Source organism: Gadus chalcogrammus, chromosome 20 (genome assembly GCF_026213295.1).
Source record: "Gadus chalcogrammus isolate NIFS_2021 chromosome 20, NIFS_Gcha_1.0, whole genome shotgun sequence".
Classification (NCBI taxonomy): domain Eukaryota; kingdom Metazoa; phylum Chordata; class Actinopteri; order Gadiformes; family Gadidae; genus Gadus; species Gadus chalcogrammus.
Genome location: NC_079431.1, coordinates 18193211 through 18216421, shown reverse-complemented (window position 1 = coordinate 18216421; position 23211 = coordinate 18193211). Strand labels below are relative to the sequence as shown.

At 41.1% G+C, this 23211-nt stretch overlaps 3 protein-coding genes across 5 annotated transcripts in view; 2 read left to right on the top strand and 1 right to left on the bottom strand.

Annotated features, from left to right (window-relative positions):
* LOC130373021 (protein mono-ADP-ribosyltransferase PARP14-like) overlaps window positions 1-3336 on the top strand; it is a 30574-nt gene extending 27238 nt beyond the window's left edge. For both annotated transcript variants that reach the window (XM_056579227.1, XM_056579226.1), the window contains exons 12-16: window positions 15-218; window positions 605-1216; window positions 1347-1492; window positions 1671-1845; window positions 2261-3336. In XM_056579227.1, coding sequence (XP_056435202.1) covers window positions 15-218; window positions 605-1216; window positions 1347-1492; window positions 1671-1845; window positions 2261-2541 — 1418 coding nt within the window. In that variant the 3' untranslated portion in view covers window positions 2542-3336. The remainder of the gene's footprint in view (window positions 1-14; window positions 219-604; window positions 1217-1346; window positions 1493-1670; window positions 1846-2260) is intronic.
* Window positions 3337-7404: 4068 nt separating this feature from the next.
* On the bottom strand, window positions 7405-13410 carry LOC130373025 (protein mono-ADP-ribosyltransferase PARP9-like). Its single transcript, XM_056579236.1, has 8 exons — window positions 12678-13410; window positions 11103-12023; window positions 10665-10895; window positions 10018-10233; window positions 9698-9767; window positions 9159-9601; window positions 8784-8946; window positions 7405-8477 (listed from the first exon to the last, which is right to left on the bottom strand). The coding sequence occupies exons 2-8, from the start codon at window positions 11991-11993 to the stop codon at window positions 8188-8190; spliced, it is 2304 nt and encodes a 767-aa protein (XP_056435211.1). The 5' UTR covers window positions 11994-12023; window positions 12678-13410; the 3' UTR covers window positions 7405-8187.
* parp14rs1 (poly(ADP-ribose) polymerase family member 14-related sequence 1) overlaps window positions 12723-23211 on the top strand; it is a 34411-nt gene continuing 23922 nt past the window's right edge. The window contains exons 1-4 of one of the 2 annotated variants that reach the window (XM_056579223.1): window positions 12723-12960; window positions 13233-13333; window positions 16212-16503; window positions 16608-16832. In XM_056579223.1, coding sequence (XP_056435198.1) covers window positions 12780-12960; window positions 13233-13333; window positions 16212-16503; window positions 16608-16832 — 799 coding nt within the window. In that variant the 5' untranslated portion in view covers window positions 12723-12779. The remainder of the gene's footprint in view (window positions 12961-13232; window positions 13334-16211; window positions 16504-16607; window positions 16833-23211) is intronic. The other variant, XM_056579224.1, reaches the window with a different exon arrangement.

Sequence of the window (23211 nt, the reverse complement as noted above, 5' to 3'; positions counted from 1 at the left end):
GTCTCATTTTTAAGGTCAGGGTAATGCCCAGGCAGGGAAGGTAGCCGATGCCATGTTAGATGCAGTGGTGGACATGGTGTCACAGAGTGCTTCGGGTTGCCTGAAGGAGGTCCGCATCATCATATTCCAACAGGCCATGATGAAGGACTTCCACAGTAGAATGGAAAAGAAAGCAGGCTCTGACATGCCCAATAGTTCGCTACTTGGAAAATTGAAAGGTAAGCAACTTAATAATCCGTATGCTTTGAAACAGCGGTCAGCAACCAATGGCTCACGTGTAATAGTTATTTCCTTGAATGGGTGTCACCATGCCAAAGCATGGGAACGTGGTCACTGACTATAATAATTATTATTACCCGATTACAATGATTTTTTTTTTTTTTTTTTAATATTAATAAAACATCAGTGTCTTACTTTCTATAGAGAATAATGGAATATTTGCAAGTTCATTGTCAACAGCTACATTTTGTCATGAATCGGAATCAGAATTATATTCTGGATAATCAAGGAAGTGACTTGGTGAGATTGGTGCATAAACAGTTGTCAAGTAAAAGCATTTTAACTGTTGTGTTTTGTTTTTGATGGTTGATGATTGATGGTTTAGGAAGCATCTCAGCATTTTTCACAGGTGGAGGAAGTGAAGCCAAGCAACAAAAACACAATGACTTTCCCTACGAAGATCGCCAAATTGAGCCGGCCCACTTCCACATATGTGGTAGTTCACAGGCTGAAGTAAAAAAGGCGAAAACATGGATCAAGGATCTGATATCCAAGGAGCATACCAATAACTCCATTAAAGACAGAGCAATTCTCCGTTTATCCGATGCAGACATCCAGCGCATTATGGACATTCAGAATACCATGAACGTTAGTGTGCAGATTGAATCTAACGATGCATGTATTAACATAGAGGGGCTCACAAAAAACGTGCTTAAAGCCAACACTGAAATACAGGAGATGTTGAAGAAAGTCAGAGATAAAGAAGAGATCGAGAAGATTCTAGAAACCGTTGACTGGCAGTACCAGCTTCAGGGGCTTCAATTTCAGACCTTTGACGACAACTCCAAATTCCTGCTTGAGCAAGCTCACCACAACCAGCAGCCTTATGTAGATGTAGACATCCAGGGCCGAGTGCACACGGTTGATGTGCAAAATGTAACTGCCACCGACAACAAAGGCAACAGCATTGATATCAGACGCCATGACTTGATGAAAGGTACGTTTTTCTAACTAGGAATAATTAATGGTTGGTAAAATGGAAGTTAGAGCAATGATATAAAAAAATTATAATTTTGAATCTGAGATTGAATACGTCTCCAAAATAATGTATGATTGTAACATTACAGATCAAGATGTTGTAAACTTGCCAAAGCACTGGGAAACAATGCCAAGCGGCATTTCATGTCAAAGTTTCACCGTCCTGCCCGAATCTCCGGAATACAATGAAGTACGACAACTCTTCAAGGCCACAGTCCAACAAAATGTTATAAAGGTACATTGAATTGGTCAAGGATAAGAGTTTACCTGAAGGGACGTGACTTTTCCAAGTTATTAATGTTTAACTCCTACCTACCGTCAATGAATTAATTTCCAGTGAGAACAATCAATTAAGCTTTTAAATACAATACTACACAACACAGTTTCGTACATTATGTGTTTTCAACCATCAGATTGAAAGGGTTCAGAATCCCGTTTTGTGGAAGAGCCTTCAGCTTAAAAAGGCTGAAATGGAAGCAAGAAACGGTCACCAGAACAACGAGAGGCGCCTCTTCCATGGAGCCTGCTCAACCTCTATCCAAGATATCAACCAATACGGTTTCAACAGGAGTTATGCAGGAAAGAACGGTGAGATAAGACTTGACCATATTATTGCAAGCACCACAGTAGCTTCTTGTTTCTGAGACAATAGGTATGCCAACATTTTATATATGAAGTTATGCTAACACTCCCCACTGTCAAAGGAAAAGCACACTTTGACGTATTTTAAAACGTATTTTAGATGAAAAGTGATTTAAGCCGGTAGGTTACATATAAGTGACATGGATTGATGGATTGCTTTCTATCAGTAGTCTAGTGAAAGCTTGAACAGCATATAGCCTTGCCCCTACATGTCAAAATGTTACCTTAAGTGTGGCAGAGGATTTTTAATACATTTTGATAATGGGTAGGGTCTGACTAAAACAGGGTGTTTTGTTAACCCTTCAATTCAGCTTCATCCCAGCTCAGCCAAATAACTCATCATTATTTCTCCCAATTTCAGCTGCCTGCTATGGCAATGGCACATATTTTGCTGTCAAAGCAAATTATTCTGCCCATGATACTTATTCTAAGCCGGATGCTCAAGGGCAGAAGTGTGTGTATCTGTGTTGTGTTCTGACGGGAGATTACACCACAGGAACTCAGGGCATGGTCGTGCCTCCAACAAAACCCTCCTCCGCTTTGCAGTACGACAGTGTTGTCAATGATATCAACAGCATTCAAATGTTTGTCATTTTCCATGACACTCACGCTTATCCAGAATATTTAATAACATTCAAGTAAGAAAACACATGAGAGAGGTTGCCAAATTAAGCTTCTTTAACCACATTGACGGACTATTGTTTTCTTTCTTTTTTTTCCACTGTGATACTCTCTAGCACTACGATGTGTGTACAATCAGCCATGTCAACACTTACATATAATGATAGTGTTGCCTGAATTTTAAAAAGGTGAAGGCTGTAATATATAATACAAAATAATGCCTGGTGATGTATCTGATGTTGTAAGCAGGAGGATATAAACTCATGCAAGGCTTTATCAATGTGCATGGGCCATTCCCAAATCCAAATGTGATGATAACATTTTATACTACACAGGTTAAGATTTGGTTTTTTTTGCGTCCTTTTCTATCTGTAAACATGAGAAACTTGAGAAAAATCCCCAATCCCTACCTTCTCCTTAGCCTGACTAAACCATGTCCACGGTTTCTAACTCTGAAACCAAATTAAAGCTTTCTTAAATTGCCAGGGCTGTTCTTTTTGATGTTCTAGTTTCCAAATAGACGGTAAATCTTGAGAAAAAAACTATCTAAAGCAGTCTGATCTGTTGCTCAAAGCCTCACATAGAAGCTTGAAAAGTAATGATTGCAGCATTGTATTTCATTCTTCTGACCATAATTATAACTATCACCATGAAAAATATAACATGATTGCTCATGTTCTGTCAACAAGTACAAAAGAATAGCCTAAGTTCATCGATACACTGCACAGCAAGTGATGTTAAGTATTTACAACTATTTATAAAGAACCTTTTCAAAAGGCAATGTTCCAAAGGGCTTAAGCAAAATAAATACAGAAATATGCAGAGGTCATTTGACAGATACACACATATGTCACAAACGTAATACAATTACTGCATGAAAACACAGATCATTCTTTTTTTATTTTGAGGGTAGACAGAATAATTTCATTAAAAGCTATTCAAAAAATGTGGATATTCAGGAAGGATTTAAAACAACTGGATCGGATTTTACAGGGCAGCTGCCCTGTCAAGATGGTTCCAAAGAGGCCCGGTTTAGTTTGGAGCTTTCTTCAAGGGACCAGGTATTGGGGCCTGACCATGAAGTACTTTAAACGTAACAACAACCACCTTTCTACACAAAAGTTGCATTGACAGCCAGTGCAAGGCGCATGTCAAAGGTGACGACTTTCTGGCTGTGGGACCTTGCCTGGGTGTATGGAGCCAAGACAGTGAAGCACCACTGCCGTAAGTCTGACAGTACATGGATTGGTACCTGCTACGTTGGTGAGAGTGGGGGAGGTTGTGCATCATGTCAAACTGGCTCCCAGAGTTCACTCAGTGGTACTGCACCAGGATGGGATGGCGCCGTTCCAGTGGGATCAGAAGCCAACCTTCTCAATGAGACCTACCAGAGCGCAGATAAGGTCACAAAAGAAGCCCACCAATGCAGCACCCAGATGTTCCTTAAGGAGAAGTGTTGAAACTGCTTGGTGCTATACTGCCAAGGATTGATGAAATGATCATTGATCATTGGTAGGTAAAATGACACTAGTGAAATTAACATTATAAATAATCATGGTAGACCGCAATGGCCAAAAATGCCAGGGCCATTTTTTGGTCCCAGTCCAGCCCTGGTGGGGGACAGCAGCACGCACGACCTCAGCCCCTCCGCGGTCAACCAGATGCTGATGGAGTTTATGATGTACGCCGGAAAGGCGTTGCGGTCTTCTACCCGGTGTACCTGACGGGGTACCTCGGACTCAGCATCAGCTGGGTGCTGCTGGGCATGATGATGGTCACCTGGTGGAAGAAGAATCTCCAGTAGAAAGACGTCCGGATCGGAACTGCAATAGACTTTGCGGATAATGAAGCACATGAAATCAATTGGGAGTTGAGCATGGCCACATGGGAATGCAGAGTGTTGTGTTGTGTTATGATTGGGTGAGAAGAGGAAAGATTGCAGACTGATGACTTCCCACACTCCTAACCATTGGAAGAGCCCACCAACTCGGGGCCATAATGAATTCACGGTTTGATCCCCAACAACCACAGAAGAACTGTGGGCATCCTTGTGCAAGGTGCTCGTACCTGCTCCCTAATCCTTAAGGCACAACGGCATGTATCTGAAGTCACCGTAGGCACTTCATGTATGTTTGGGGCTTAAGGCGCTTAAGAAAGAAGGGTCTGCTTAATAAATAGCACTTAATAGCAGTAATAAGCATCTGCATACTGCCTGCATACATGTGGTAATGTCAATGTAAATGTTCTGATTCAGAGGTGGTGCTCTTTATTGAGTTATCTTTGTCACAGCAAATTATTTATCAATTCATTATAACTGGCAGCACTCGTGTCTCTTTCTCAGTGTTTCAAATATCTCCTCCCCCAGAAAAAGACACCATGGATATATGGTGTAATGGACAGAAGATGGAGACAGCGGTAGGCATGTTCAGTGGCGGACTAAGGGGGGCGACCGCCCCCCCTCGTGCCTCCATGGTTGACAAAAGTGCCCTCAAGAGTGGCGAATACGAGAGAAAGTGCCTTATTAGCTGCCCTTAAAATGTGAAAAAAATTATTGGATGCCCTCTGGTGCCCCTTCATACAATAAATTATGATGATGAGCCCTTTAGATAAGAAAATTCGATAACGTGCCTCAATGAGTGCCCTCTTAATGCCCTTACATTGCCGCCTTCATGGTTGAAAAAGTGCCCTCTAGAGTGGTGAATACGAGACAAAGTACCTTATTGGCTGACCTTTACATGTGAAAAATATGAATGGGTGCCCTCTAGTGCCCCTTCATACAATAAATTATGACTATGCGCCCTCTAGAGCAAGAATGTGTCTTTTTTATTTTTATTTTTTTCTTCAGTCTTGAGTCCCCCAATGGGCATGTTTACATTTCATAGCCGTAGATGGCTAGAAAAATAATAGCCACTTTCTTAATGCTTTTCATTTGCCTCCAACCCGTTAATATATGATTGCTTTTGATGACAATGACATAATGATGAAAATAAATAATCAGTAGCGACAAAATATTTGTACCACATTTTAAATCGTTGGACCCATAGCATTGATCCAAGAAACTGATATATTGTGTATATAATCAAGTAATGGGTACATATGAAACTGGTGAGCAGGTCTACATTCAAATATTCATAACACCTGGCATGCTCAGCATTTGCCTAAATAATTCTGAACGCAGGCTCATAAAGAGATGCCATATATTCCCAAGAGATAAGGATGCAATTTGTGGTTTAAGAAATCCTGCGTCTGTTAAGCAATGATTTGAACCAGAGCATGCGTCAAACCAAAGTAAATTGAACTCCTGTCACTCTCGGCGTGTGCACAAGGGGAGTTTGTGGAAGACGGAACAGAGACCCACTTCACACTGGGAAACCACGACTGCTGCATCAAGGCAGTGAGCAGCGGCAAGAGGCGGGATGGCATCATCCACACACTGCTGGTGGACACCACCGAGATCCCAGAGTGCATGGAGTAGCTCCTCCAACCTGTGTGTGTGTGTGTGTGTGTGTGTGTGTGTGTGTGTGTGTGTGTGTGTGTGTGTGTGTGTGTGTGTGTGTGTGTGTGTGTGTGTGTGTGTGTGTGTGTGTGTGTGTGTGTGCGTGCGTGCGTGCGTGTGCAAGACATCCAAATGTGTATTTATGTAACTCAATGTATAGGGTGTAAGGGTGAACATTTCTAAGAGACATTGGGAATCAGCCTTTAAGAGATCAAAATAGTCTTTGTCTGTGGTAGCTTTTACTGGGTATTCTCGCGAAGTGAATACCAAGCATATCATTGATACGGTTGGACACCTTATTTATAAGTCCGCACTCGGGGAAATTAAGGGGGGGCAGACAGTTTTGCATAAGTTAGGTCTAATCATATTGTTCTCAGTCCATATGAAAATACTGCATACATACATAACCCATTTCTTTCCGGTCATGCAAGGAGAACTGCTTTATTATCCGGCCAGACGGTCACATTGTACTGTTGTGGTTTTCAAGATGGATACAGCTGGTTTGTACTGCAATAATATACCAGTCCATGATTTTGTCTATCATGCTGTATGTTTGTAACTGCAACTGTGTCAAATATTACAGCATACGCTCTTGAAAAATGTATTTTCAAAGTATCACCCCTCAGATAGGTTGAATGTTGACATGAGGACGACAGGATCGTCCTCGTGTTTTTATTAGGAGTCGGTAGACATAGGGGAAATATAATCTCAATAGAGATTATATATATGTATCCTTCAATTTAAGTCTTATTTATTGAAAAAAATGTCTCATGTTTATTTACAATCTGTAAATATTTATATTTTTGTGTGATGTGGTTCCTTATTTGTAAAGCCTATATTGAGTACAATCTTTCAGATGTTTTTCTAATAAAATTGACCATCACTTGAGTAGGATTCCCTTGCTTCATTTAGCTAAATCATCGCATGGTCTAGGCAGCCATCTTTAATTTGACGGGGAATTTGGAACTTTAACTCTGCCCAAAATCCTATATTGAACTCTTCTAAGTCTTAAAGCAATTTAAGACTAGATAAGAAGTGTTTGTGTTTGTGTGGTTGATGGCTGATATAAGCAGCCTCACCTGGCCCGAGTCAGGTGGTTTGGACTTGGACTGGACGAGGCTGCACCCCTGCAGTCACCTATCAGGGCACAAAGGTTAAACCAGCCATCACCACACACTCAAGGGAGAGCTCTGGCATGGCAGTATTCAACCCCTGATCTGCATGCAACAAACCCTCCAACTATACAATAACAACAAGGTTTTCTGAAACCTCTAACTGTGTCAGGGTTTTGAAGAAACCAAAAGCCACCTAGGTTGAGTGTGGCTGCATAATGAGTAGTGGTACCCCCCACCACACATACACACACATACTTGCATTGTAAAGCGCTTTGGGTTACTTAAAAAGCCCTATATAAATGCAATCAATCAATATTGTTTTTGCTACAAGTGCATTTATACTGAATATCAAGCACAACCTCAACAGTTGTACAAGCTCCATTTATTGGTTAACATTAATAAGCAACAATAGATTCAGATTTGTTTGTTTAATCATTTATTTGTTTCCCCCAACACAAATATCTCCACAACTGGGACTGGCCTGGTTGCCGAGCGACACATAAACATTAACAGATTACAAATCAAATCATTCTAGATATTTCAAATACTAGGTGATTGAGTTAACAGCTTAGGGTTTTGATTGTGATAATAATAATAATAATAATTGATTTTTGTAGCGCTTTTCTAAATACCAAACTCTGTCTTATGATAGAAATCAACAATACCTATTCATTGTTTCTTGCTATTAAGTTATTGTAAAAGTCAATGAAAACATATAGGGCTTAAAATATTTTTTTATATTAAGACCATTGCCTGTGCAAAAGTGTCACAGTATATCTAAGACCAACAAAATAAAATTCCTTAAAAGCTCATCCAACTGAAGTCAGCTGGCATTTTTCAAACATTTTTCATGAAGCTTCTGCATGAAAGCTGAGGTTTGGGCGGGACATAGCTTTTCAAAAAGTGGGAGCATTACATGCTTGTTATATCATAAAGAAATAACAAATATGAAATGGAGAATGTGACATTTATACATAATTCTGTACATAATTAATTGAACATTGGTGTAGCACCTATAGTGTGGTTGCTCCTGACTGTCGAGACAAAAACACAGACTCAAACGACGTCATAACTTTTGCAGATGATGATGCACTCTGGCAGGGCTTGGTGACCGTTAAAAATCACAGAGATATCGGTTCCCCCCGATAAACTGTCGAAGCGAACGAGTGGATCGTCACCAACAGGAGGAGGCATGATAAGGTCACGTTTACCCGGGGTGGACTTTCCTGTCAGCACCTTGGCTTCAACGTAGTACTGATACACATCCTGATGGCTCTGCTCTCTCCACAGGTCCACTGCACCCCTCACGCTGCCGGAAAAATAGATGCCCTCTCCATACTTGGGAGCTATGAGTGAAGGGGGCATTGCAGTCAATCACCACAACCCATACAGATGTTCTTTCAATATTAAAACATTATTGTTATTGTTATTTTAGCACACTTTTATCAAAAGTGTCTTGAGTGAAGATGAAAGTGAATTCACGATACATGCCATTGAGGAGCAGGGTACATTGTGTTCAAACCCCAGACCTTTCGACTGGGAATCGAACGCACCACACTACACCCCCCCCTGCCCCCACCCCAACTCAGCATTTTCTCGGCGCAACATCTAGGTAAAATGTTTATGAACTTCACATTTATTGACTGACATACCAGAAGGTGGTGCGTATTCCCTCTGAAATCCGATGTCCTTGAGCCTGGAACAAAACTGTGCAGGTATGCGTTGGTACATTCTCCGAGGGGGAGACGATGAGCCCAGCTGTTTTTTCTTAAGCTCAAAGACCTCCATGAGAGCAGCGTTATCAACTGGCAAGATCTACATTGGAAATATGCCAAAAAAACAAGTTTAAACAAGCTACACGGGGAGTAACAGCATACTCTGCTTCTATATAAATGTCTTAACTTGGAGTATTAATAGTCTTTTCTGGGTATTTTTGTATGTAGATTGTTAGTCCATATTTTGTGAAACCATATGCAAGTTTTCATGTTTTCTGTCACTTCTTTACTTTGTAGTAAAAAGTTTCGTACCCTCTGAATGGATAGCCCCTGTTCTTCGAATTGATCCTCTCTGTCCCCTGGGTCAATCGACCCTGCATCAGACATACTTCCTCTAGTTGGCAGCATGGGCATGTGGGCCTTGACCCCTCTCGCAAACTCCTTCTGGACGTCACAGAGCATGGTCTCTGCCTTCAACACATGCACAATGACATCTTTCAGCGACTCCGCCTGGACTTTTATTTTGGCACAGCCCTTCTCGAAGAACTCCTCAATCCAAGTGGCCGGTGCAGCGCCGCTGTTCAGCTGGTGGAGCTCCTCCACGCCGAGGTACTGGATGAAGTTATTGTTGACCGTTGCTGTGCTGGAGCAACGGAGGAGTTCCTCTAGCCAACTCTTGGCCTCCTCGTTTGCTTCGATCGAAGCACTGCTCATCCTGACTTCTGGTGCTACAGATGTATTCTGCTCATCAAATCCTAATAAGCACAAAAAACAACCAAAGAGTAAAGCAAGCTTTAAGTAACATAACTAAAATATTTGCAATGATGTGAAGGATTATGGCTTTCGCTCACCCTGTGATAGCCCAGTATCAGAGCCAGGAGAGCTCTGTCCCTGAAGCCCTCTTATTTTAGCTTCAAAGGCCTAATGGGAAGAGATATTTATAGCATACTTTTTTCATAAAGTTATGATGTAAACTATATCATACTAAGTGGTAAGGGTAGAACCCTACCACTTAGTATGATACTACCACTCAGCCCGGATGTCTTGTTGTTCAACAGTGATACATTCTCATTGTATTTAATCGATCAAAGATTTGACACGATCTATGTGAGTTGGATGGAAGGACGGCACGTCTTTGAAAGAACTAAACTCTCGCACTAGAATACGTTACCATGAATGTGTCATTTTCAGGAGGATATATGACAAAGTGAACCTCCATCTTTGTTTGCATCTTCTTGGCACTGTCTTCCACCGCCATTGTCATAATCTGGGCCACCTCTTGTTTAGTGAAGCCCAGATGGCCAGTGCCGATAGCCGGAAAGGCAATTGACTTGTGTCTCTCAGTGTTTGCCATTTTTAAGCATTCTTGTATAGCATTGTAAAGGATCTGGGAATCGGAATAATTAGATAAATGGTTATGAGAGGACATATTATACTTTTACACACACAGACACACATGCACACATCTACCCCACTGCATATACAAACACAAACAATCACACACATACATACACAGACACTCATGCACGCAATGTACGCAACAAGGCACTCTCCCTCACACACACACACACATACAACAAAACATGTAAGAAAATACACACAAAAAAACGTACACATATACACAAAGAAAGACATGCACACACAAATACACACAGTATAGATTTCCCAAGCATGAGCACTCTCAGGATAGATTTAAATGTATTATCCAACTAGGTGTAAGTGAGTCTTTAAATTACATTGTTTGGTTTTTTGGCTTTAACAGAGTAACGGAAATTGTTAAGATACAAATATATTGTTATTATAATTTGCTGTAGTTACCTTTCCGGCCCTGTCCACACCTTTTACAGGAACCAAAGTGTGATAGACCTCTTTACATCCAAGACTGTAGGAGTCTGTCTTCAACACAAGGGGAAGGGATTTCTTTGCTTTTTTATACTTTTTGTCAATTTCTTCTTGCATTTTGCTCCCAGCCTTCTTCAGGATGGCTTTGGAAACTTCTCCATTTGATAGACAAAGATTATCTCCTGTTGTGTTCACAATGACGTCGGTCTGAGAGGGCAGGACAATAAAGGATAGGGAAAGTGATGCATTATGAAAATGATCTTACGTTTCCCTCACACAGACCGTAGTGGATGATGACGAGGCATATCATTAGTGTTCCTTTAGCATTCGTTTTTAAGGAAATTCATTAATTACACTGTAAAAATATAAAATATATAAAAATATATCGTAAGATAAATAAAGATGTATGCTCACCACCTGTTCCTGAATGTTACCCTGCCTGAGGGTCAGATGGACATTCCCGATATGAACAGTCAGGGAGGTTTGGGACGTTTTGGCTCCGCTCTTATTGGTTTTACTCCTGACCGCTTGGCTGACTGGTGCATTTGTGCGGCCAAATGCTTGACGGCATGCTCTTTCCATTTCTTTAACAGTAGGCTCGTCATTATTCACCAGGGCAATATTGTGTGGATAAACTCTGTTTCTGTTTTCAATGTTTTTTCTCACCGTGTCCACGATTATGTCGGCACATTTATCAACGGGGAAGTTAAAGAGTCCAGAACTCAAAGCAGGAATGGCCACAGACTTGAACTTGTTCTCTTCGGCCCTAGCAAGGATGGTATTCACTGTTTTCCTCAAATCCGGTTCAGCCTGTTTAACTTCATAGCTATTAGGACGAGGTGATAGACGTGGGCCGACAGCATGAATTATCTTCTGGCATGATGGGAGACACCCTGGATTACCGATAACTGCATCTCCTGTTTTCAAAGCACCATTCCTCTTAATATATTTGTCACTGTCACTCTGTATGTCAGAGCCGCCCGCCACACAGAATGCCAGCGCAAGACCACCATAATGTTGCAGATTCTCATTTGCAGCATTGACGACAGCCTCTGTGGGGAAACTGGTGAGGTCAGCCTTCCACACAGACACCTCTCTCCCTTTGAGCTGGATGGAAAACCTTTTCTCTGCAGCCATTGGTTGATTTCTGGACTGTGCAAAGTCTTGGCCCATAGCAGAGTCCATACCAAGGACATCTATGCTGCAGTCATATTTGTATTTTAGGACTTCTTTTATGGCAGGACCGCATTGTCTCAGAATGTTGATCCCATTCCCATCAAGAGGCATTTTCAGTTGGTTTGTCATATTAAGGAAAATACTTGAATGAGGTGTGCGCTAGATAAAAGGAATATTAAAACATTATTTGTGTCAGTAATGGGTTAAGTTTCAAACAAAATCCCTCCATTCTAACTACAGCTGAAAACAAATACACCAGTTGCAAACGTAATACCTCACCCTGCCAATTCTAAAAAATACCCAAAATGAACATTCATCTTCTGATTGTAGTTTTCTAAATGCAGTTAACAATGCCTCCTGGTGTCTAAATAAAATAATGCAATGTGGTAGATGTGACCAATGGTAGGCCTGGTTGGTTCTTATCGCGATACTGAACCATACCAGAGCATAATACCAGAGCATAATATCCCACTGACTGTATCATTTAGTTATAAAGCATATTAATCCTCACCCAGATAATATGGCGTGTTCAATACGCGCAGTTTTTTGAACTTATATCACATCACTAAGAACCCAGGTTTCATATTACAAGCCCAGAAGCCACTGTTGACGATAGAAAGTGAATTCGCAAAACTGTGCGTTGTGGGTGGACTGACTCGGCGAGTAGCCCTAAAACACAGCTGGTTAAAAGTTACATTTGACTAAACGTTGAATACATAGGCCTACGTGGTCTACCGCCTGATTAAAGTTATTTTCTAATCGTTTGCATTCATTATAAACACATTTCTGAGAATCATACGTCATGGTACTCACCTTCAACAGTGGTTTCAAGCGCTTTGAAAGTGAAACTAAGTGAGGGACTCCACGCCCAGAAAAGGAGACGTTTAAAAAACACTCAGTGAGTTGGCGTGAACGATGGACGACGACGCGTACTCGTACGCTCTGGTCGTGGAGCTCGAAGAAAACAACGTTCCCAGACTTAAAAACAAACTAGTTAAGTATTTCCAGAGTAAAAAACGGGCCGGCGGTGGTGAATGTAAAATTCAGTATGAGGAAAGAAGCAGGACCGCGGTGCTGCGTTTCAGGAGGGAAGAAGGTAATGATGCGTAATAACACATGCTTTACTTGTAGTCCAATGTTTCGCTGAGGGCCCCCGGTGCTTCACCAGGGAGAGCGCTGACCATTAAGGCAGGCCTGACCGCAGCGACCCGGGTTCTTCTCCTGGCCGCGGTCCTTTGCTACATGTATTCCCCTCTCTCCCATACCTTCCCGTCTTACTCTACAATAATAAGGATCAAACCTTCCAAAGCGAATCTTTAAAAAATAAAATAAAAATGTGCGGCTAACGGAGATCGTTTTCTCATCCAGACAGGGCGAGGGTTGTGGCTCAAGAAACCCATGAGATCGTCCTGGACGAAGGGAGGTTAAATGTGACCGTGCACTTGCCTGAGGAGAGTCCCGGGAGGCCTGTGAGTAGACGACACCACCACAGACCGACTATGGATCAGTTATTACATCAGTCTCTTATCGGTTTACTTTGTAACACTAATGTTTATTGTCGTTTGAGTAAACGAAGCATTTGTGTAATTTGTGTGAACAATGTGAATGGGTAACCTATCTCGTAAAAAGAAGGAAGAGGGGGTGGGGCGTAAAAGAAACCGAAACTTTGATGGTATTTTTATAACATAGACGACACTTGTTGACTACCCCAAAGAAGTTGAGAGGCTACTGAACTTTGAATGTTTTTTTTATGTATCGCTGGCTTTTGTGGCCAAACACACGAAAAATAATGGATAAACACAAAACATAACATACAGCCGTTGGCTAAAATCGTAGGCAGGTAGGGACTCCTGGATCATATCGATATTATCTCATTTAAATGTAAAATCCAATTTAATTCACATTTCCTTTGACTGTTGATATTTCCTGGATTGTAGGTTATTATACTGAATAACAAAAATAAGTGTTACGTTGAAGGACCACTAGGGGGTATCCTATTAAATAGGTGATATTTAAGCAACCCCTTTTTCTTTTCTTGTCTACGAGTATAGTGAGTTAATGATACTGTATAGCATATATATATATATATATATATATATATATATATATATATATATATATCAGTGGAGGCTTCTCCATTGAGGAGAGGGAGGAAGATCCTCCCTAACATTGTTGAGAATAAAAAATGTAGATTGCCCAGACTATTGTAATGAATTAATGCCCTTAAATATGACTTCTTTATTGCCTTTGAATATATAATGTTCGTTTCCCTGGGTAAAGGGACATTAGCACCCCCTATCGCCTATTGACAATTACTTCAGGGAGGAACGTCCTCCCTTTGCCACCGTTCACTCCCATTCATTTTCCCGAAAGTACTGGCGGCCGGTGGATAACATGGGTTTCAATGGTAGAGAGGAGGAAAATCCTCCTCTGAGTGGGTGGGACCTTAAGGGGTCTGATTCGCGCAAAAATCTATCCGTCTGCGCTATGAACCAATAAGCAGGATCCCTGGATGTTGAGCAGTGTTGCCAGATTGGTCAGATTTCCCACCCAATTGGGCTACTTTTAACCATGTTAGGCTGGAAAGATCATCATTGGGCGGGAAATCTGCCCAATCTGGCAACGCTGTCGATAGCAAACCCGGTCTGCATTGCCGCGGTGTTCAGTCTGAGAGACGCAGAGCAAGTGAAATCTGCGATAGCGAGATCCTAAATGCACAATGGAAACATTGGAAACGGAGGACATTGTTAACGTCTTATTACAAAAAGCATTCCATTCATTCAGTTACAGTGCTAAGTTAGCGACCAAAGAAAGAGGTAGACCACTTCCCAAAATCAAGGTCACCAGAAGTAATGGCAACGTCAGTGTTGTGAGTGCTACATGGTTTGCTAGGTACGCATGACTTACTGGTAGCATTACAAGCAATTGTAACTGAAAATAAACATAGCTAAATAACTTCAGTCAGTGAGGGCAAAAATAGGCCAAATGATAGGCCCCGATTGTTTGATTTACTTTTACAAATCAATAGTAGGCCTGATTTGACTAATATGCTTTGCATCCTTTCCTTCTCAAATTACAGGGATGCCACTGGTGGCTTTGTATACATTTTGTTCACATAACTCCCTCCCGGCTATTTTGTAGTTCACCAAAACACCCTGAAACAACTTGAGTCTCACATTCTTATGCCACCATACACCAACAGTGCAAGCAGGCCAATGGCAACCAAGCGCGCAGTCCTTCCTCCCTCACTTTAAAAACCACCAGCCGCCACTGATATATATATATATATATAGGCCCTATATATATATATATATATATATATATATTTTTACAACGGGGGACCTAAATCCAGCGATCTGATTGGTTCCCAACTGTTGTATAATGAGCGTATACTATACATAACTGCTATGACGCCCGATCATTTTGTGAAAGTTTGCATATCACTCCTCGCCTGGAAGTAGAAACAGTTACAAAGTAAAACATATGTTGGATGATGGAGAGCGTGTAAATGTTGTTACTCCGGGAGTGAGCAAGGCGATGGAGAGACTAAGGAAAGCTTAGGCACACGGCGAGTGAACTGCTCCATAGGATAAATTGCCGGCGAACCGCTCTATCGGAGCCTTCTCTCGGAGGGACGCTAAAGTGTGTTGCATAGCGACCGTCGATGCATAGCGGCAGCCAGGAGGGACTACTTTTTTGTATTCTTTAATTAAACGGCTATTTTGACTTTCCTGGTTTCTTTTTAAATGTAGTGTGTCTATGACTTTCGTTTCGCCATAATAGTAACCGTTGTATAAAAGCAATAGATCACTTCAGTCAGTGGCATGTGCTCATTATACCACTGTGAAGGGGGTCGCCGGCCCTCCGCTGCGCGTCGGGGCCGAACAACGCCCCTTAACAGTGGTATAATGAGCACATACCACAGCCTGGCGTGATCTATTGCTTAAATATATATATATATAGTATATGTAGGGTTCCCTTTGGGAAAATCAACCTTGCATTTTAGGAACCTGGTATGACATTACAACATTTAATTAAATCAACTTAAGTGTAAACAAGCCTTTAGTTTATTGGGTGACATAATTAATACAAAATATTTAATCTTTGAAATGAGGACCATTCAACCCTTAATTTTAAGTTTTGAACTGTTATGGTCATTTTCTTTGAGCTCATGAAATCTCATCTGAAAAGAGAGATGTTTTGATGCAAATGTCACCAAATAAATATTGTTTAGCACATTAGCAGTTCCAAAGCAAAAACATGATACAAAGCACCAATACCTTTGGACAGATAACATTATTTGTGTTTATATACGATAAGTATTTTAAGTCTTACTATACTCCATAGCAGTTGACAACCACTTCCAACAAAGAACAAAGCAACCCGGATGGACGTGCAGCGGAGGAGGAGACCCAGGTTGAGGCGGTGAGCAGGGAAGAAAAGACAGAAGAGCCAGCATTGGGTTCCACCTCCGCTGTCTTAGAAAACGTTCCCCAGGACAAGGGCAAGGAGTTCATGGAGATGTTGGTGCTCAACATCTGCAAGAACTTCAAGTCACCGCTGACCACCCAACCTGAATTCAGTTTGGAGATGCTCTCCGACACATGCTCCATTGTGGTTACTTTCTCAAGTGCAAAAGGTTTGCTTTACTCTGTATGATCTAAAAAGGTTTTAGATATCTGCTTACATTTTCTCTGCGCTAATGTGGAGGTCTACTCTCTGGTCTCTATTATTCTCCAACAGAAAATAATGAGTTCATTACAAGCTGCAAGACAAACAGGACCTTCTTGAGCAATAAATTAGCTGTCAGAGCTCTGGAAGTCACATCCCAAGTCAAAGTTGAGGATGTGTCAAACATCAAGGAAGATGTCCTCCTGCTGTACTTTGAGAATGGAGGTTGGGAAGTTGAACAGGTCACCGCCGATGAAGAGGAACAGTCTGCTGTCATCTTATTCAAAATGGCTACAGGTATTTATTTTATTACCAAAAGGTAGTTGATGGTATTTCATTTAATTAATTAAGTAATTAATTGAATAAACGTCAATGGGTTATGGCATAAAATGTATGCATACATACACACATACATACAGTACATTCGTTGATGTATGTATACTAGGGGTGTAACGATTCCCGTCCAAAAACAATACCGTTCACAATAACGTAGGTTCGGAGAGCAAATATGCACTATTCAGGACGGATTGAAGTCATAGGTCAGTCATATTTTAAAGGTGCTGGACTTTGCCATGCTAAACAGCAAGTAACAATGATGAATATCCAACACATGGGTTAATGTTGATTTCTGGTCAGTAGAGAGCATAAAGCTAGAGATTTGCGAACAGAGTAAGCTATGAGTCGGTAGATCCCCAAGCACCATTACAGTCTGGGAACATAAGGCAAAGCCAAAAGAGTGGTTGACAAATCAGTGACGTCCTGTTATTGTACTAGTGCAAGCACATCCAACATGTTGAGCTGTAAAGCGACACAATGCAAATGTTACCTAATCTTTTGGTCCCACCAAAATATTAGGTTACACCCTAAAGATTATTATGCCGCTGGCATATAAAACCAGCGCTTCTAGACAACACATTTGGTTGTGCACAATATCACGTTTGTTGGAGAGATCTTGGCAACCCAGAAAGCATGATCAAATCTTTAATTTTTATTTTAAATTATGAAAAAGCTTTATTATTTAGCTAGCTAATTGTATTTCCAAAACAGTGACTTGTGTCTAGATTCTGTACATGGCAAAATTAATTGAATCAGAGTTTAATCTTATTTCGTAGCTCCCAAACACAAAACAACTTGAACTGATTCTTCTCTCACCATACCCAATACAACAAACTAAAACAAAGATCACGTTGTGTTCGCGTTTTAGACCTGGTAGAAAAGCAGCCTGATTATAGCTCTAGGAAAATGGAGACGTGAACAGATAGCTTCTCCTCCATGTTCGATAGAAACCAGCACTGCAGAAATTAAAATCCAGTTTGTAAGGTCCAAGAATAGGTTGCCGCGGCATTGCCAAATCATTTGCATAGAGTTGAAATGATTCTCCTAGTCACTCCTGGAGGTTGGATGTTTGCGCTCCTGAACAGCCGCTCAGATACTAGTGGGAGATAAGCGTAGCTTCAGGGCATCCATGGAAAGTCAGAGGCCACTATAATATATCCTATACACTGCACCTTTAATTGGTGTGAATGCTGAAAGCATTCACATCTTAGAAATGCTACGTATTTAATGTTATTATTCCGCCACTTTTTCCGTTTGAGACTCCTTCAACATACTTTAACGTAGAAACATCATTCAAACATTAAAACGTTCAGCTCCGTTAGTACCATTATGCAATTATTTTCTGTATTCATATAAGTTATGATTCCCGAGATATTCAAGGTTATTCACCCAAAATCCCCCCATTCATTCCCATTGGAAAATTCAAAAAACGCAGATTCATGCTTTATCCTCTTCAAAACTTCAACAACCTAAGACATCATAACTTGTTCAAATGTCAACCATTTACCATCGTTCAAACAATTAACCACATCTACACATTTGTCTCTTCAATAATATTTCAACCGAATTTCGATATCATTCATACTTTTTTCAGAATCACAGTTTTAGTTTCATTCCGGATTCGTTTTCAGTTGGTCTCACTCTAGCCGTTTGCCTCAGCTGTTGCTCGTTGAGCAATCAGTGGACAACACACCACTCTGGAGTATGGTTAAAGTCACCGTGGTGGAGGGTAGTGTTGTTTTTGTTACAGTCTCTAGCTGTGTTCGAAATCGTTCCCTATCCCAGATATAGTGCACTCTATAGGATGCTCATTTTGTAGTGGTGTTCGAATTCTCAGTGGTTAATTTCATGCACTATATAGTGCACTTAAAATACCCAAAATTTGAGTGTACATACAATGTTCCCTACATGTTACTCCCGTATACCACAATGCAATGCGGTCGTGGTTTTCGGAGGAGAAGAAGAGGCTGAATAACCGCAAAAACGAATACATTTAATGATGGAGTCTCCGGCTTTCGTTTGGCAATGTCAACAATTTATTCGGGATGTAACATAGAAAATGTAACATTCTAAAATAATTTAAAAAAAACTTGATCAAGGAAATGTAACATTCAACATCAATACAACCTCCAGCTTTCCTCGTGAGTGCCCGGTTTGTTTTGTTTACATGATCTGGGCGCATCTGTCTAGATCACACAAATACCCGGCACATTTACTGACGCAAATGACGTTTAGAAATGTTCAGCGTAGTGTCCGTATTCTCATTTGTTGGTTCCCTATATAGTGCACCATATCATGAACAATATATAGGGAATAGTGAGTGAATAGGGAACGAGCACAGTTTCTCTCTCCCTCATGGACTACAACAATGTAATACAATAGTGGACTACAACAATGGACTACAATAGTAGTCCTTCAAAACTCTTCAACTCATTCATACTTCATCCTACTTCATCCATCATTCAAACAATTAAACAAGTCTGCACATTTGTATCTGCAATATTTTTTTAACAGAATTTCGATATAATTTATACTTTTCTTCAGAATCACAGTTTTAGTTTCATTCCGGATTTGTTTTCAGTTGTTCTCACTCTAGCCGTTTGCCTCAGCTGTTGCTCGTTGAGCAATCAGTGAACAACACCACTCTGGTGTATGGTTAAAGTCACCGTGGTGGAGGGTTGTCGTGGCAACTTCTCTATCAGAGTTTGCGTCTAAGACAGATGAGATATTTACATGCAAAAAGCACACAATACTGTTGACAATTAGTTGTTATATATATTTGTAATAAAAGTAAGAACAAAGATACATCACAACATGCATCAATAAACAATAAAACGGGCGTACATTACAATAATCTGAGGCCTCAGATGGGAGTTCTACGTGCGTGGTAGTTCATATACTAAAGGCACGCTTGGATAAAGTCCATTGAGTGTTCGAATCAATGAGTTCTTATTCACTTATTCACAATAAAAATGCATCACACAACCCTTGACGGTTTACACTTTAGATGACCCACAAGGAGTAGAACGTAGGCCCTATATAAAATTACACATATAATCTATGGCATGTGTAAAATGCAAAAATTCATACATAGACCAAAACAATACAACATGTGGATTTTCCATCACAGGGTAGTGTCCTTTTTGTTACAGTCTCTCCCTCATGGACTACAACAATGGAATTAGGGCTGGGCGATATATCGATATTTAAAATATATCAGTATTTTTTTCAAACGCGATATGAAATGAGACCAAATCATCAATATCGATATAATTTAATTTGCGTTGAAATTACAGCACATTTGTTCCAAATAACACCAGTTTCGAACCGCGCCTGCCGCCTGCTATTTCGTAACTCTGCTTATATCTCTCCCGCTCTGCCTCCGGCTCACACACAGTCTCTGCCTGCCCCCCCCCCCCCTCCACTTACTCACGTCACTTTATGAAATCGCGAAACATGAGCCGTGTTCGAAATCGTTCACTATTCATTGGGTATTTTAAGTGCACTATATTGCGTTTTTTTTTAGAAATGTTATTGCGCTTAGTATCCTGCAGATTGCGCTCCTACTCGCCTTGCTAACTAACAACTTTAGCTGGAGTAAAAGAGAGGAGATTGAATTTTACCGTACAACATGAAAGCACGCTCGCTCAGGCAGCTGCACGCTCACCTCACCAATGTACACAAGACGCGTTGTTTGAGCATGTTGTGCCTGTTTTTCTTTAGGTCCCAGGCCATGTTAATTTGTTATACTGTAGACTCTAACGGTGAGACCATACTGATCAGCACGCACGTGTTAGTTACTGCTCACGAGCGCAGGTCATTGGGAGTTAGTTATTTATTTTACATTTTACATTACACTCATTTTTGACTGTAAATGTATTCTAAAACACTCAAAGGTTCTGCATTCAATTCACATATTCGTCAAAAGTGTTTAAAGTATATTTAAGGTATCAAAAACTACGTTTTATAGGCTTTTTTTTGTTTTGTTTTTAATCGGCCGATTTAAATCGTAATCGTTATTTTTCTCTGAAAATAATCGGCATCGGCACTCAAAAATCAATATCGGTCGGGCCCTAGACTGTAGTGGGGGTTATCTGAGCCATTGTTGAGAAGGAATTGGGGGAGGGGAACTTGGCTTTGACTCGCTGAAGTACATGAACTGCCACATGCCTCCCGTGTGTTCTAGAATATTTACAGAACACGGCTAAAGGCTGTGTGCGCCTCGCCATTGCGTTACATCCACTGTAAACAGAGCGCATGGTACCGTGGCTGCAAGCTGCTCAGGGCCACACCTCCTCATTTGCATTATAGCTACAGACACCAAAACAGCGCATTTGGGGGAAGCTCAATGTGCGACTGGCTCGGAGTGGCTGTAACTCTGGTTGCCCACTAATACCTATATTAAAGAATGCATAAAATAGCAATAGCAAATAAAACGCCCCCCCCACGCAGTCGTTGGTTCATAATATTTCTGAGGCGCACAAAGCTTTTGGTCGTGATGTTATAGATTATAATGTTCTCAAATACGAGGCGGAGGCAGTGTCTAGTCCACGGCTTATTCAACCATCAAACTTTATTCAATTCCGAACGGTAGGAATAGTAATATCAAATCTACGCGCGGAGCGTGCGCCCCCCCCCCCCCCCCCCCCCCGACAAATATTGATATTTATCTTATATCGATATTCTGCTTGAAGATATCGAGATATGACTTTTGGTCCATATCGCCCAGCCCTAAATGGAATACAATAGTGGACTACAACAATGGACTACAATAATGGACGTTAACGGTGACGTTAGCGTTAACGGTGACGTTAGCATTAACGGTGAAGTTAGCATTGACGTTAGCATTAGCGCTTACATTATTGTTAGCGCTGACGTTAGCATTAGCACTGACGTTAGCGCTGACGTTAGAGTTAGCGCTGATGTTAGCATTGGCGCAGAACTTAGCATTGACGTTAGCATTAGCGCAGAACTTAGCATTGACGTTAGCATTAGCGCTGACGTTTGCGTTGACGTCGACGTTAGCTCTCACGTTAGCGTTAGGGCTGACGTTAGCGCTGAAGTTAGCATTAGCGCTGAAGTTAGCATTGACGTTACCATTAGCAGTGACGTTTGCGTTGAAGTAAGCCTCAGTGCTGTCATTTGAGTTGACCTTAGCGCAACGCTGACGTTAGCATCAGCGTTGACGTTAGCAGCGATGTTAGCGCTGACGTTAGCGCTGACGTTAAGGGTGAGACTTCAAATCTAGGGATGGGCCGATAGTCGATTCTATCGACTATCGACGATAGATGGATTCCATCGTCGATAGACTCAAGTTGCCAATAAAAAGGCGATACATTTTTTTTAATAATTAATTTTTAATTTTAATTAATTTATTTATTTTCGAAAAACAGCGCTGTGGTGGCTATTTTTACAACTTAAAAAGCCCCGCAAATTGTTATTGAAATTAACTGGCACAGGTGGAAAACATGCTATAGCGCTGACCTGCCGTATTAACTCACTGCTGCGAGAGGAGAGGGGGGGGGCTCGAAACCTACCGGTCTGCTCGCACGGCGAAATGAAATCATGCCCCGCTGCACCATTTCCGGGTCACAGCTGTGGTACATGAGCTGTGTTCGAAATCGTTCCCTATTCACTCACTCACTATTCCCTATAGTGTTCACGATGTAGTGCACTACATAGGGAACGAACAAAAGAGAATTCGGACACTACGCTGAACATTTCTAAACGTAATTTACGTCAGTAAATGCGCCGGGTACTTGTGTGACGCAGACAGATGCGCCCCCATCATGTAAACAAACCGGACACTCTCGAGGAAAACTAGAGGTTGTATTGATGTTGAATGTTACATTTCTTTGAACAAGGTTTTTCTTATTAATTTTGAATGTTAAAATTTCTATGTTAAATCACAAATAAATTGTTGACATTTCTAAACAAAACCCGGAGACTCCATCATTAAATGTATTTGTTTTCGCGGTTATTCAGCTTTTTCTTCTCCTCCGGAAAAACATGACCGCATTGCATTGTGATATACGGGAGTAACACGTAGGGAACATCATATGTACACTCAAATTTGGGGTATTTTGATGTGCACTATATAGTGCATGAAATTAAACAGTGAGAATTCGAACAACACTACAAAATGGCGAGCCCCCTATATAGTGCACTATATCCGTGATAGGGAACGATTTCAAACTCAGCTACGAGCTGTGTGTCATCAGCGTGTGTCATCATGACAGCGCGGCCGGTGTCACACCAAATTTGTACCGGGTGCCAAATTTGTACCCGGTACGTCATCCTTACGTAATCCATTCCAAACCTGCCTTGCAACAGACGATCG